This window comes from Hesperophylax consimilis, chromosome 1 (assembly GCF_061612785.1).
Source record: "Hesperophylax consimilis isolate HC1 chromosome 1, BYU_Hcon_1.0, whole genome shotgun sequence".
Taxonomy (NCBI): domain Eukaryota; kingdom Metazoa; phylum Arthropoda; class Insecta; order Trichoptera; family Limnephilidae; genus Hesperophylax; species Hesperophylax consimilis.
The window spans coordinates 18296167-18309943 of NC_142836.1; the positions used below are offsets into that span (position 1 = coordinate 18296167).

A 13777-nucleotide genomic window follows, 5' to 3' on the forward strand; every position below is an offset into this window, starting at 1 on the left:
GGGAATGATCGAGGCGGGGCCCCCTCCCCCGGGAGCCGCCTGCGAGCCCTTGGGCCCCGTACCAGACACGCCTAATTGCTCCGAGTGCGGAGAGTATATCGTGTAAGAGGCACATGGGCAATGTTTACTAAATCGTTGTTATATTTTGCTGTTTTGTAGATAGTATACCGTGCATTTAAGGCATGCGTAGAGACTATCCTTATTTGTGCCGATATTTTAAACCAAGTACCCTCCACTGATTTATTTTGATAATCCACTTTACAAATTCTATATAACCTAAATGCTTTTTTTTTATCCTACAACTAAATCTATTAGCAATATCAACTTCAATTGACTAATAAAAATTACTGTTCATTATTAGTAACACAATCACTGAGGGGTACTTGCTCGTAACATTGCAAGAAATAAAATATTATCTTTATATAAATTCATTGGGGGCCTGAAGTATCTGAATCTTAGTTGAAGTTTTTAGGGATATATTATGTAATTCAATGGATAACAAAGATTAAATCTTACAATATAAATATGAGAAAAATTAGAATGATTCTATCCCCATCTGCTTACATAGTGTTATAGAAGCAACTAATCTAATAAAACCTCCCAGAAGATATATAAAAAAAATCTCCCCCCCCCCCCGCCCTTAATACATTTTTTGCAGAAAACTGTGCTTTTTTTCTACAATAACAAAAGCATGTTGTTCAAATGAGAATGTTCAATAAACAACTATTATTTTCAATTGGATGGGTTGTTTAATATTCAAGTTCTGTTACTATCCGATTACTGTAAACAATCGGCCTACAATGAAATAATAACAGAACTTGAATAGAACTTTGACAGAACTCGAATTTTAAATTTCATAAATTCTTCAAATTATGTTAAACAACCCGTCCTAAGTATTTGTTTTGACAGGCTAACTTATTGACATATATAATAATTTAGATTAAATACCAAAAACACGTAAAAAGTTTGTTCTTAAAAATATTCATTCAAATTGTTCATAACTTTAAATGAATTCAAATGAATATTTATTTAATAATTTGTTATTAAATAAATATTGTGCTTTGGCACGATGTATGTAGATATTTCGAAGTCAAACTGCACATCTTCTTTCAGAATCCGCAATACAATGGTATTTTGGTACACAATTATCTGTAGAAGTTTCTTATTCTGTAAATATTTCATTTTTGAACTATGCAATCTAATTTTCTTTTTTTAATAATTAAATAGATCTCATTGACATTTGATATTATTCGTATTACCAATTGCCTAAAAATTGTACACATTCATGGACACAACATCTATTGTCGTCGTTTTACAGGAGATGTGACATGTAGGACACTACATCTATTGATGTTGTTTTAGAGGAGATGTGATGTCGCATACAGATATTAGCTATACAACATGTAATTCAACAAAGATTGCACCAAATTACCATAGCCTTCATGCCTGTTTAGTGAGCAGTTCATGCGCACAGCAATGTGCACACAATGCTTATTAATTTCTACCCTTTTTGCATTGCATGTTGTGTTGCTAATATCTCTACGTGGCTTGATATGACACAATATCTATTGATGTCATTTTAGAGGAGATGTGACATGACATAATATACAAATTATACGTCTTTTAATTATAATTAATTAATAATAAATAATTATACGCGATAAGACACGACGAGCAGGGAAGTCAAGTATCGTATTGTTGTACATAGTATGTAGCTGGTCTATTTGTGCCATAACGTGAACACTTTCATAATTGATTCAGTCCTAAGGTTTAACTTTAACTTTAAACTAAAACTGTTTTTTTCAACAGTGGAGTGTTTGTCCGCATCAAGGACAAGAACCTGCACGTGGAATGCTTCAAGTGCGCTACTTGCGGCTCCTCGCTGAAGAATCAGGGTTATTATAACCTGAACGGCAAATTGTACTGCGACATCCACGCCAAGATGGTCGCCCGCCAGAATCCCCCGGCGCCCAATCTGGAGCCCGTCACCGTATTGGGGTCAGTACCTTCTCATTATCAATGTATCTTCCAACAATATTTTGTTAAATCCTTTACTCACCGAAAGCATTCGATATTCAATTATATCGATTTACTATCTAGAGACATCTAATGTTTTTTTCTTCAGAAAATCAAAAAAAATTTCTTCTAAAGAATTGAAATACGTATTATGTGATGATTTGGGTGAAAACCTGTCTTTTCTAAAGCAAATATTGCAGGTAAGATTTTTGTGTCAAAACAAATATTATATAATATCAACAATAATTGTTGTTTCTTTCTTCATTTGAAAATGATTTCTCTAAAAAATAGAAAGATTTCTTAGCCTTTTGAAAGCAATGACATTTCAAACTAACTTTTCTCAGAAATCAGATGTTGCACTATGATAACTAAAAAAAAGTAGAATACTCGAAATTTCTATTACAAAAACCCTTCAATGCATATAAATGAAAATATAATGTATGTATAATTTAATGAATAAATATTTTGGTACAGAAATAAGCCCACTGGCAACCTGCCCTCTCTGCTGACATCGCCCTTGTCCTCCATCCTCCCGCCCCTGGCTGGAAATGGTCCTTCTTCGCTACTAGCGGTAATAACTTAATCTAGCATTGTTTGCATTTGTTGTAATCGTTGTTCAAGTTGATGTTGTTGAAGTTTCCCATAAGTTTAACCATTATATTTAAAATCGTATTTTCTCAAATCATTTTTTTCAAAATAATTTGTTTTGTTCCGTAACACAAGTTGTGCTTCCATTTTCTCCATACTTGATTGTTATTTGTAAAATTGAACCGTAACTTTTTCCAATTTGCACTTGTGTCCTTCGTTTCGTACTTTTCCTTTTTAACATTTTGAGTTTTTCATAGTAGGCAAGACTTTAATTTCTAAAAATAACAATATTTTAATAATGAACATTTGTGTTAAAACTTTTTAATTTTCTCGTAATGTTGTTGTTGTTGTGATGATTTTGTCGTAATTATTCTAGCTGTTAGCATGATTACCTACTAACTTTAATGTTTTTCTTTCATGTTACCAATTTTCAGAACAAGAATGATTTGAATGGAAATCTAACTGATATATCTCTAAAACTTAATCAAGATAACGTGGATGCCTTTGCTAATATTTTGAGCAATAACGAGCTGGAGAAGGAAACCGTGTCAGTGGCCAGCATTAACAATAACATGGAGAAAAAGCTGAGTAACAATGCGAATGAGGCTCCCACTAATGGAATATCAAACAATTTGTTGAGTGTATATCCCATCAGTGTTCAAACACAAGGCTTCGGCAGTCAATTGAATACTTCCTCTAGCAACGTGTTTAAAAAGGTCATCCCTCCGCATATGGGAGGCAACTACAAGGTAAACATTGCATAACTGTGGAATACCATTATTTTACCTTAAATATTATACACGTCAGCTGTGCACATCAACGTATAAAACGTATTTCGGTTTTAGTTGACTTCATTTGATAAATATTTTTTCTGCTTCTTTACATATTACCATGAAGAGTCTGATTGAAGATTCGCAATGCCTAAACAACTGAATTAAAATAAAATATATTAACGCTTGAAATTGTATTGTGCCAACAGCCTAGCAACAATATATCAGGACCTAGGCCATTCGGAGCCCCCATGTCCCCGGCAGCGCACTCGCCAGTGTCCTCGATGTCTCCTCGCTCGGGCGTGACAGCACCACTGTCTCCCGCCTCCCCGGCCAGCACCCTGTCCAGGCCTTCCCACCAGTACACCCCTGCTCCCCCCACGCAGCAGTACTCTGCCCCCGCGCCCCCGCTGCAGCAGTACTCCGCCCCTGCACCCCCCATGCCGCACTACTCTGCCCCCCAGGCCCCGCAGCAGATCACAGGTAAGCACGTCAGGTTCGCTCTGACACCTAAAATTCTACTCATAAAGTGACACAAATGTTATATTATTTCTATTTTAATATTGCTAGCATTTTGACCTGTTTATTATCCATCCATGTTGTAAGTAGTTTCAAGGAATCATGTATTCGAGAGATTGCATAATCATTGTGCTGTAATGCAAATTATTTCAGAATTCAGCTTTAGATTATTTAAATTTAGTAATACATAATACAGATTTTCTGCATTGAAGTGTGAGTGGTTATTGTTCTAGCAAATATTTTATATGAAATGTTAATTCTAAATACTGAATCAGTTTTACAATTTTAACCACTCCTCTGCTATGAAAGGATGTGCAGGAATTATTCTGTAGAATAGATTAAAAGTGACAAATTCCAAAGTATTATAAACTATTCACCAACATTTATTAAGATATGATATTTTAGTTTTCTTAAAGAAAGCACCTACAAAACTTGTTATGCTGCAAAAATAAAACAATTACCTATTTAAAAATTGTAGTAATTTGTCTCGAACTTCAAACGTCAAGAACTACAAATGGGTGTAACCATTTCAACCCTGTGAAAGGCAAGCGTTACGACTTTTTAATAGATTTTATTATTTGATGTGAATTTAATTTACGATGCAGTTATTAATGATGTACTTTACGAAGCAAGATTTCATTATTTACCAAAATATTTTATACCTTTTTAAAATTTTAACCATAGAACCCGTACATACATTTAATTGTAGTCGAAAAGTTTGTTGAATTATTTTTACTAAGGACGGGTTGTTTCGGAGAATTTGAACAATTCATCAAATTTCAACGTTCATTTTCAAGTTCTGTGAAAGAGTTTTTCAAGTTATGTTTTTATTTCAGTTTTGTCAAGCAACTAGCCTACAATGATATAATAATAGAACTTGAATTAGACTTTCACAGAACCCGAAAATGAACGTTGAAATTTGATGAATTGTTCAAATTCTCCGAAACAACCCGTCCTAAAGTAATGTAAATTTTAATACTTAATTCAAAAAGTATTTCAAATTCATATTAAAATGATGTAACTGATCCTTTGAAAACAGGGCCACTATTTCTTCATAATGAATACAATTCAAAACAAATGGATAAAATAAATGGATATTTTTTCTAAATTCTGTATTATAATTTATTATCATTATTCAGAAAAGGTATCTCTTTTTTACTTCTTGATATTTACTTACTAATCATTAAGAACCTACCTATTTTATAACAATTGAGTTCCTTCGTATTTGAGAGTAAATACTATTTATTTTATCTGGCAACAAGCCATGCCATTCCTAGAAAATCTTTGTTACATAATATTACAATGAAATACAATACATACATCAGATTTAAAAATAAATGTGTTGTCTTATTATATAAGATGACGATGTTATTACTTTACTACGTAATTTAAAAGTTATATGTTTCGGCTTTGTTTGTGGATCAAATTCATTCATCATTTGACCTTTACACCATATCACCAAACACCCATTTTAATCAACACATTAATTTTAGGTCAATTTTCGACTATGAAAGCGGCTGCACCTTTTAAAGGTAAATAAGAAGGAAAAGAGCGTAATTTGTAAATAGAACTTGTGTAAAATTCTTCTTCAAACTCGAGTCTTCCAAAATTTTAAGATTAATGGCCAGTTGTTTGATAGAATTTTAACAATTCATCAAATTTCAAAGAGTTCTGTGCGCTTCTATTCATGTTTTGTTATTATATCATTATTTGCCAGTTGTTTCACACAGCTGAAATAATAACAGAACTCGAATAAAGCTTTCACAGAGCTTGAAAATTACTTTTAAATATGATGAATTGTTCAAATTCTCTATAACTGGCCCTTAGAATATAGAAGATAGTGAGACAACACAAAGATACAAAAAAAGCATTTGAAAAGATTGTTGTTGAATTGACATTTCAGTTATAATATTATCCAAATCACACATTTGACAAATGATGAGAATTAATAATCAATAAAAACAGAGCCTCAATTTTTTTTTTAATGTTTACCTGCATATTCTGGTTAAAATATAAATTTTTTATATGTAATGTATTTTATTTTGTCGGTTTGTGATTGAAATAATTTGTTTTATAAAAATATTCAATTGCAAATCCATACAAAGTTTTATATTTATTGCGCATCAATCCAGTTTCATGAAGAATTTTAATTTTATGTTCAAAGTTTTACGCTTAAAATTAATATAAATGGCTGCTTTACTGACATACTCGGCTAACATGTTATTTTTCTGTAGCCGCTTATGCGTCCATTATCAAATAAAACGTATTGGCTATGTAAAATAAACACCAACCTTTGAACACTCTCTGTGCATGTCTAATACATTAAGCTTAGGTACGAGTACTTGATCCTTGACAACACAATGCATATATTTAAGCACCTATTTAATAAGTTGTTAGTTAGGTTCATGCTTCTGTAAGATGCCATGAGAAATGTACTGAAGCTGAACATAATAATATGACATGTCTATAAAATTAATTACATATCTGACATATTTTTTAGTTTGCTTCAGTTACATTGATCAATAAAAATATTAGTATAAGATAAGAAAAAAATAGTACATACTTATTTTGATTTATTCTTATTATTAGAAAAAGCTTATAGTTCACATGACTAATTTAATTATTTGATGCAATTTTCTAACCCACTCCTTGTCTCCTTACACCATTATTAACCAATCGTGTGTATATTTTTCACAAATCTGTATTATATTATTAAAAAATATATGTACTAATATTATAATAACCCTAACAAAGTTAAAAGTGTAAAAAATATTGTTTGGCCTCCCAAAAATGCTCCTGATGATGAAGAATCTCAAGATGAGCCTGATGAAACAAGTCTCCCCTCCCAGGTTGCCCGATACTCCCCCAAACCCAGCCACCCCGAAGTCCCCTACTCCCCCAAACCACAAACCTACCGCACCGAACCCGCTCCTCAGATGCCCGCCCCCTGGCTCGCCAATGCGTCGCGCTCCGACCCCGACTCTCACCATGTCACCTTCCAGGACCAGGTCTGTCAGGAACAGGGTCAGAGCCACAGCTCCCAGAGCGAGCTCTGTAACCAAGTCTGCCAGAGACAGGACCCTCAGAACCAGGTCTGCCAGAGACAGGGCTCCCAAGGACAAACACAACAGGCCTCTAGCCTTGTGCAGACCAGCTATCAATCTAGTCAGTCCCTCGCCACTTCATCCATACAGGTGTCTTCAACGAGCTCTCATTCTATGAGCACGATGCAATCTTCCACGCAATACAATGAATGCTCTTCTCAACAGTCTCAAAGAACGTCTTCGGTGGATGCTCGTAATGAAACGAGAATATACCAGTCTCAAACTAGTGTTCCCATACAAAAGACCTATAATACTCCCACCGACAGTTACCTGTCACAGATGTCTTCCTCGACTGATGAAAGTTACGCCCTTCAAAATATCTCAAAACATAAACAGTCAATTTGTTCCGCTGAAGTGACAAATATTACCGGCAAGAAGTCTCCTATGGAATGCGTAGAAACTATTTCGGAGAAAATCGATACTCAACAACTAGTTCAGGCAATAACAAATAAGTGCGAAACACCCAGACCCCCTTCCCCTACTCCCGATGATAAACCAAGCCCCATTGAAGAAAAACCTGAAGATGTTTGTCTTTTGAAAACGAATGCTGAAGAGAGAGAGATTGAGGAACAGGTAAGCGTACAAAAGGAAATCCAACGTAGGGAATCCTTGTCAGCTGCTACCGATGGTGATAGACAAAATGTACCTAGGAGGGAATCAGTAACAATTGCTAATAGTGAAAAGCCGATGCAAAAGAGAGAATCGGTTACAACAGTTGCCGGCAATGAACAACAAGTAAGCGTACAAAAAGAAATTCAAAGAAGAGAATCGCTATCAGCAGCTGTTAACGGTCATAAAGTAGTACTAATTCCACCAGTAAGCATTGGTAGTTCAGTTCCAAGGCAACAACAACACAGCCCTTTGCTAGATGCCCTAACTATTGCTCCTGGCAGACCATACTCACCCCTTCCTGAAGCAACACAAGCTGGAACATTGTGTCCATATGTCTGTGAACCCTTGACAACTTGTTCTATAATTAATGAACCAGTTTGCGTAATGAAAAAAGTTTGTCAAACTTTTGAAAAGGAAGTACAAAATTATCAGCAGACTAATGAAATAAAACAAGAAATAACACCGACCCAATATCAACCTCATGAGATAAAACAAGAAATAGCACCAACCCAATATCGACCTTGTGAGATAAAACAAGAAATATCACCAACCCAATATGAACCTAAAGAACTAAAAGAGGAAATACCAATTACACAATCTGAAGAAATAGATTCATATGTATCAAAGCCATTTGCCTCTATTCCACCTATCAGACCTCACACCCCAGCACAAGCAATATCTGAACCAGTGCCAATGCCAGAACAAACGGCTCCATATATACCTCCCGATATACCATTTACCATTGAGAAAAGGCCGCCTAGGGACGGAGCTATTTCTCCTTTAGTGTCTGCACTGACTGTGGCTCCTTGCCGTCCGTACACTCCTCTAGGATCTCAACCAATCGAACGAGGCTCCTTGCTCGAAGCCTTAACTATTGCTCCAGATCGTCCCTACACGCCAGCCAATGAACAAGTGAATACTTTCGAACAAACAGTGGAAACCTCCGCCCAATTAGTTTGTTCAAAGCCTATTGCCGTCAATGCATTATCTAAAGAATGTGTAAGACCAGTAGCTACTCAAGCCTGTCAAACTGTCAACATACAAACTTCTCAAGCACCTGTTCAGACTGTTTGTCAATTTCAATCTTCTACTCAGATGTCAGCATTCAAGCCAGTGGCAAAAAATGTTCAAACATTTCCACCACCTTATCCTGAAGAGTACATGTCTATGTCTGCCAACTCAAGTAACCAATACATGCAAACTTCGAGTACTGTGAAACAAGAAAGTAGACAAGCAAATGAAACTTCAGTAATGCAATGCTATCAATCTTCCCAAGCTCAACACTCTCAGAAACAAGAGTATTTTGAGAGCAACAATCAATTGGCGAAAAATTTAACAACTACTGCAAGGAGGGCATCATCAGGCTTGCATTCACCATCTAATTTACCTTCCTACCAAAAAAATTTGGAGCAACTACCCTCTCAAAGAGGAAAAACACCTGAAATTACTAATGAGAGAGCCGTTCTTCAAACACCAGTAACCCAACATGTAGCTCCTGACTCCATTGATCCACATTTGAAGCGAAAAATCCAATCCAATGTTCAGTCACAAATACATGAAAGCACAGAACAGATTGCAAGTGTATCGAATCAATACAATCAAAGCTTACAACAAACAGAAATTATACCACCAGTAAGAGAACTCCAGAAAGAAATGCCAATCTCCATGACCTTCCAACCAGTTACGGAGGCCAATCTCCGTGTTTCACCAACAGTACGTAGTCGTCCTACTACACCCGGTCTAATTAATAAACCTGCTCCTTTGATACCATACTATCAGAAGAATTTAGTGGCAGTTGAATGCACCGCCCCTGAGACCAACCTTTACGAGCCGTCGAGCCCTGAAGTGAGTCGTTCACCGACACCTAAAATGATTCGAACCCGTTCTCCGGCTCCCGGACCACCGCCCAACCCGCTCAAGATACAGGCCCCCAAGATTAAAGAGGCCCCCTCTACTCACGCTTTACTCACTCAGGCCACAGCTAATCTACGAAAAGATAATGATACGAGAAAAAAAAAATTCCAAAGCAACATTGAAGTTTTTAACACATCTGGAGCGAATAACTGGGCACAAAGTCAACAATCTTTTGTGAAGGCCCAACAAATGACAAAAATAGGCTTTCATTCTAGCCAAGAATCCTCTGACACTAGAGTTAGCGAGTCATCTGTAATGAGCCAGCAGCATGCACAGAAGGCGACACAATCTCAAACAGTTTCTCAAAAAGGAGGTAATTCAGTGCAGAGAACTAAACAGGTATTTGAAGAATATGAAAGAACTCAGTCAGCAAAAACAATTGAAATACAAAAACATTTGGGAGCCGTCACATCATATTCCTCATCTCAAGCTCCAATCCAATCCTCAGCACCCAGTCAAAATTACATCCAGCAAGAATCCCCAAGGAATGTTCAACCAATACAATCCACTATTCCTATTGTCTCTTTCCGCCCTGAATCTCAACCAGAGGTGATATCATATGTTCCACCCTCAGCTAATACGGCAGCAAAGCCCCAAGCAATCTGTGGGCAGCCTTGTTCCATCACTAGCGGTGCTAACAATAACAGCAGTGGCCCGGTATGTGATCCCACCCCCTCCACAGGTGGCGTCGGCGCTGGAGCAGCCCGCGGGAAGACCTTTGGTGTGTCCTCGGCCCCAAAGAGGGGTAGGGGCATCCTCAACAAGGCGGCGGGGCCCGGCACGCGCGTGGCTCTCTGCGCCCACTGCAATGGACACATTAGGTACAGCAAACACTCTGCTGTTGCCTGCTGCCTGTACTTTTGTTGTTCTGTTTTTTGTTTCTAGGTGCTGTTAATAACAACCCTCATGTAGTGCCCATTGGTTTTTTTGTGTGTTTGCATGAGTGTGCTATGCTAACTAATTTGAGTGTTGTTTTGTTTATTTTATTAGATGAGCCCAATAACAATACACAGGAACACACAACCAAGAAGAAATTGGAATTCCCAATGAATGGAATGACTAACAACTCTATCATGAAACAGCTATCCAGAAATGCCTTCAATGGAACCTACGAAATTGGAATTCAAAGAAAGATTAAACCCGGAGATCACATTGCAAATATGGCAAATAAAATAAAGGAAACGGTTGTGTTAAAGCATCCACTTCAAAGTAGTAATGATGTACCTATTTCGACAAATAATGATGCTGTTAAATTCTCAAAATTCAGTAACAGTTTAAATTCAACAAATTCTCTTAATTCACGAACTGACTCTTCAAACGCAAGAAGCACATTCCTAAATCATAATCACCCTGTGCCTATGGCTGTGGCTCCGCAGGCAACCATCGGCAACATGTCCGGGAACATACCGCCTCCCCCACCACCCCCAAAGTTCAAAGTAGGCTCTCTCTCCCCGGTGCAGTCGTCCCTCTCCCCCGTACAGCCCTCGCACGCCTCCTCTCCCTCACTCAGTCAGTCCTCCTCGCCCATGACGAGCTTGTCAGGAAGTGGCTCCCTATCCCCGGTGTATGAGAGACAGTACCACAATAATGACATATCTGATATTCCTCACACTTCTGCTCTATTAAACAAACTTATTAAGAAAGATTTGGAAAATGGAAAATTTGATACTGAAAAAAAAAAATTACCCTTTCAAAAAGATCACCATAATAACTCCAACCTGTATCAAACCAATACCAATGGTCAAATAAAAAAACCAATAGTTGAACCTTTTAAACCTTCGATTAACAATGAATTTATTAATAGCATGCTTAAACATAACACAAATCTTGAAAATGACTCGCCAAAATCAACTGTGATCTCCAATATGGAAAAATTCCACGATACTGAAAAGAAAATTATCAGTAATGGAAGTCCAGTAAAGCTACGTGATAAGAAAAAGACTGCATCCGATGATCAATGTTCGGGAAAAAGAGATTCTCACGTAGTGTCCAGACCTCTGAGCACCATTGCCTCTGTGGATGTAGTAGATGGAGTGTACCCAGTTTGCAATGATTGTAATAAGCAAATAACAAGGTAATGCTATTGTCCATGCAATGATCTATTAAATAACTAACCAAAACTAAATTTAAAACTCTGCAGTGATTATATGTGAATGTTTTTCTTGTGAGAGATTTTTTAAATACTGAAATAGTAAATAGATATCATATTAATTCTGACACAACTTTGTTTTAATTTTCAAAAACTGTACACCTCTATTCATGTCCTATGGCCACCAATAATAGCAAAGATATTGATATTTGAAGTATTTCTTACAGGGGTCCATTTATAACAGCTCTGGGACGCATCTGGTGCCCAGAGCACTTTGTTTGCGTTAACAACACTTGCAAGCGCCATCTGCAAGACATTGGCTTCGTGGAAGAGAATGGACAACTTTACTGCGAATACTGCTTCGAGCAGTTCATTGCCCCGGCTTGTGACAAATGCCACGGAAAGATCAAGGGAGTGAGTATACAATATCTTTCTTCATTAACATAAGCATTGATTAATCACGCCACTTTTATGTAATTTTTATTACAAAGACTACCTATGCTTTTTAGCGATAATATTAATAATAATAACAATAATGTTTGTTTGATTCAGCTCAATAGAGCGGTGAGTGCAATACTCTGTCTGCCATATAAAAGCATGCACATAAATGAATTACACGATATAAAATTGAATGTAGGACATAAAATACAAATAAATTATAACATTTTTGATATTTGTACTACAGTGGCTTGAGGGAAATTTTTATGAAATCATTGTTGTGATACAGCGGCTTCAGGAGAAGAAGAGCATTGAAAGTCTGTCATAAAATGTTTAGATTGGCAGCATTACCATTTTATTTTCTTTCCATAGGATTGCCTGAATGCTATTGGAAAGCATTTCCACCCCGAGTGCTTCAACTGCGCTTACTGCGGAAAACTGTTTGGAAATAATCCATTCTTCTTGGAGGAGGGACTTCCCTACTGCGAGGCTGGTATGTCACCTACTTGAAATAAGTATAAACATATATACGAGGTGAAGATAAAATGATGCAGACTACTTGATGTAGGTAATGTGATTGATTGATTGCAGACTGGAACGAGCTGTTCACCACGAAGTGCATTGCCTGCGGGTTCCCAGTGGAGGCGGGAGACAGGTGGGTGGAGGCCCTCAACAATAACTACCACAGTCAGTGCTTCAACTGCACGGTGCGTATGCTACACTTACATTCCTCTTAGTTGCCGACTTCACATCAATCTGACATCCCTGAGAGCCAATCAACAAACCAATCATTCACTTCATTCAAATTATTAGACCAAACATTAGTCAATTATCAAATGCTTAAATTATGCTTTGAATAGATTAATATTGTAAGCGAAGTTGGCAGGGCTGAAAATGTCGAAATAGGAGAAATACGGGGGTGAATTTTAGTTGTAAAAGCTATAATTTGTTGATACACTGCATAAGGTTTGTAGTGAAATTGATCTCCTATACAATTATTTTACAAACTATCAAACCAGAATTTTTTTTCTCAGGGCATCCCATGTGGAGCTAATGTTAAAAAAGTAATTTTTTACAAATTTGTAATTCTTAAAAGCTGATTTCTTACACCATACAGATTTGACTCACTATTTTTTTTATTAATAAATTAAAGCTATTAAAGATTTTCAAAACTATCAAGTAGTAGCAGTAATTTTTTTATTAAAAGGTGTACAGATAAATGTTAAACAAGGAAAAATATTTTTTATTTCTAATGACTAAATTAAGAATATACATAGTTACCTATTTATTATCGAAAACAAATTTGCCTAAATAATCTAAATTAAAAAAATAGACGATTCTATATTATTACATTTGAGATGCAGCAATTTTACGGTACAGTCCATGCTTTGAAATAATCACGCTATTATGTGTTGGTTTTTATTAACAAAGTAATTAGAACAGTATCTACCACATAAAGTATTCTGACTCTGTTCTAAAGTTGTGAAGATTTTTGTTATTAGCCGTATTTAGGATTGTATTTAACTACATGAAAAATGTTACTCCTTTGAAATAGTCACAAAATAACTGTGGAATTGACTCAGTTCTTAGGACCCTAAAGTAATTTAATGTTTTGAACTCTCCTCTGAGTCTTTATATCTGCTAGCCTATGATATCTTATCTGAATAGTGTTTGCCATTCTGTTGTATATTCCTTTCATTCAGCATTCCAGTGCAGATGCCTACTTA

At 36.4% G+C, this 13777-nt stretch overlaps 1 protein-coding gene across 12 annotated transcripts in view; it reads left to right on the top strand.

Moving 5' to 3' along the window:
* Positions 1–13777, top strand: part of LOC149426380 (uncharacterized) — a 66308-nt gene that overhangs the window by 49565 nt on the left and 2966 nt on the right. For 4 of the 12 annotated variants that reach the window (XM_089651046.1, XM_089651054.1, XM_089651060.1 and 1 more), the window contains 8 exons: positions 1810–1998; positions 2491–2587; positions 3039–3353; positions 3584–3857; positions 10514–11597; positions 11840–12026; positions 12423–12543; positions 12642–12705. In XM_089651046.1, coding sequence (XP_089507172.1) covers positions 1810–1998; positions 2491–2587; positions 3039–3353; positions 3584–3857; positions 10514–11597; positions 11840–12026; positions 12423–12543; positions 12642–12705 — 2331 coding nt within the window. The other 8 variants (XM_089651089.1, XM_089651097.1, XM_089651104.1 and 5 more) reach the window with 8 other exon arrangements.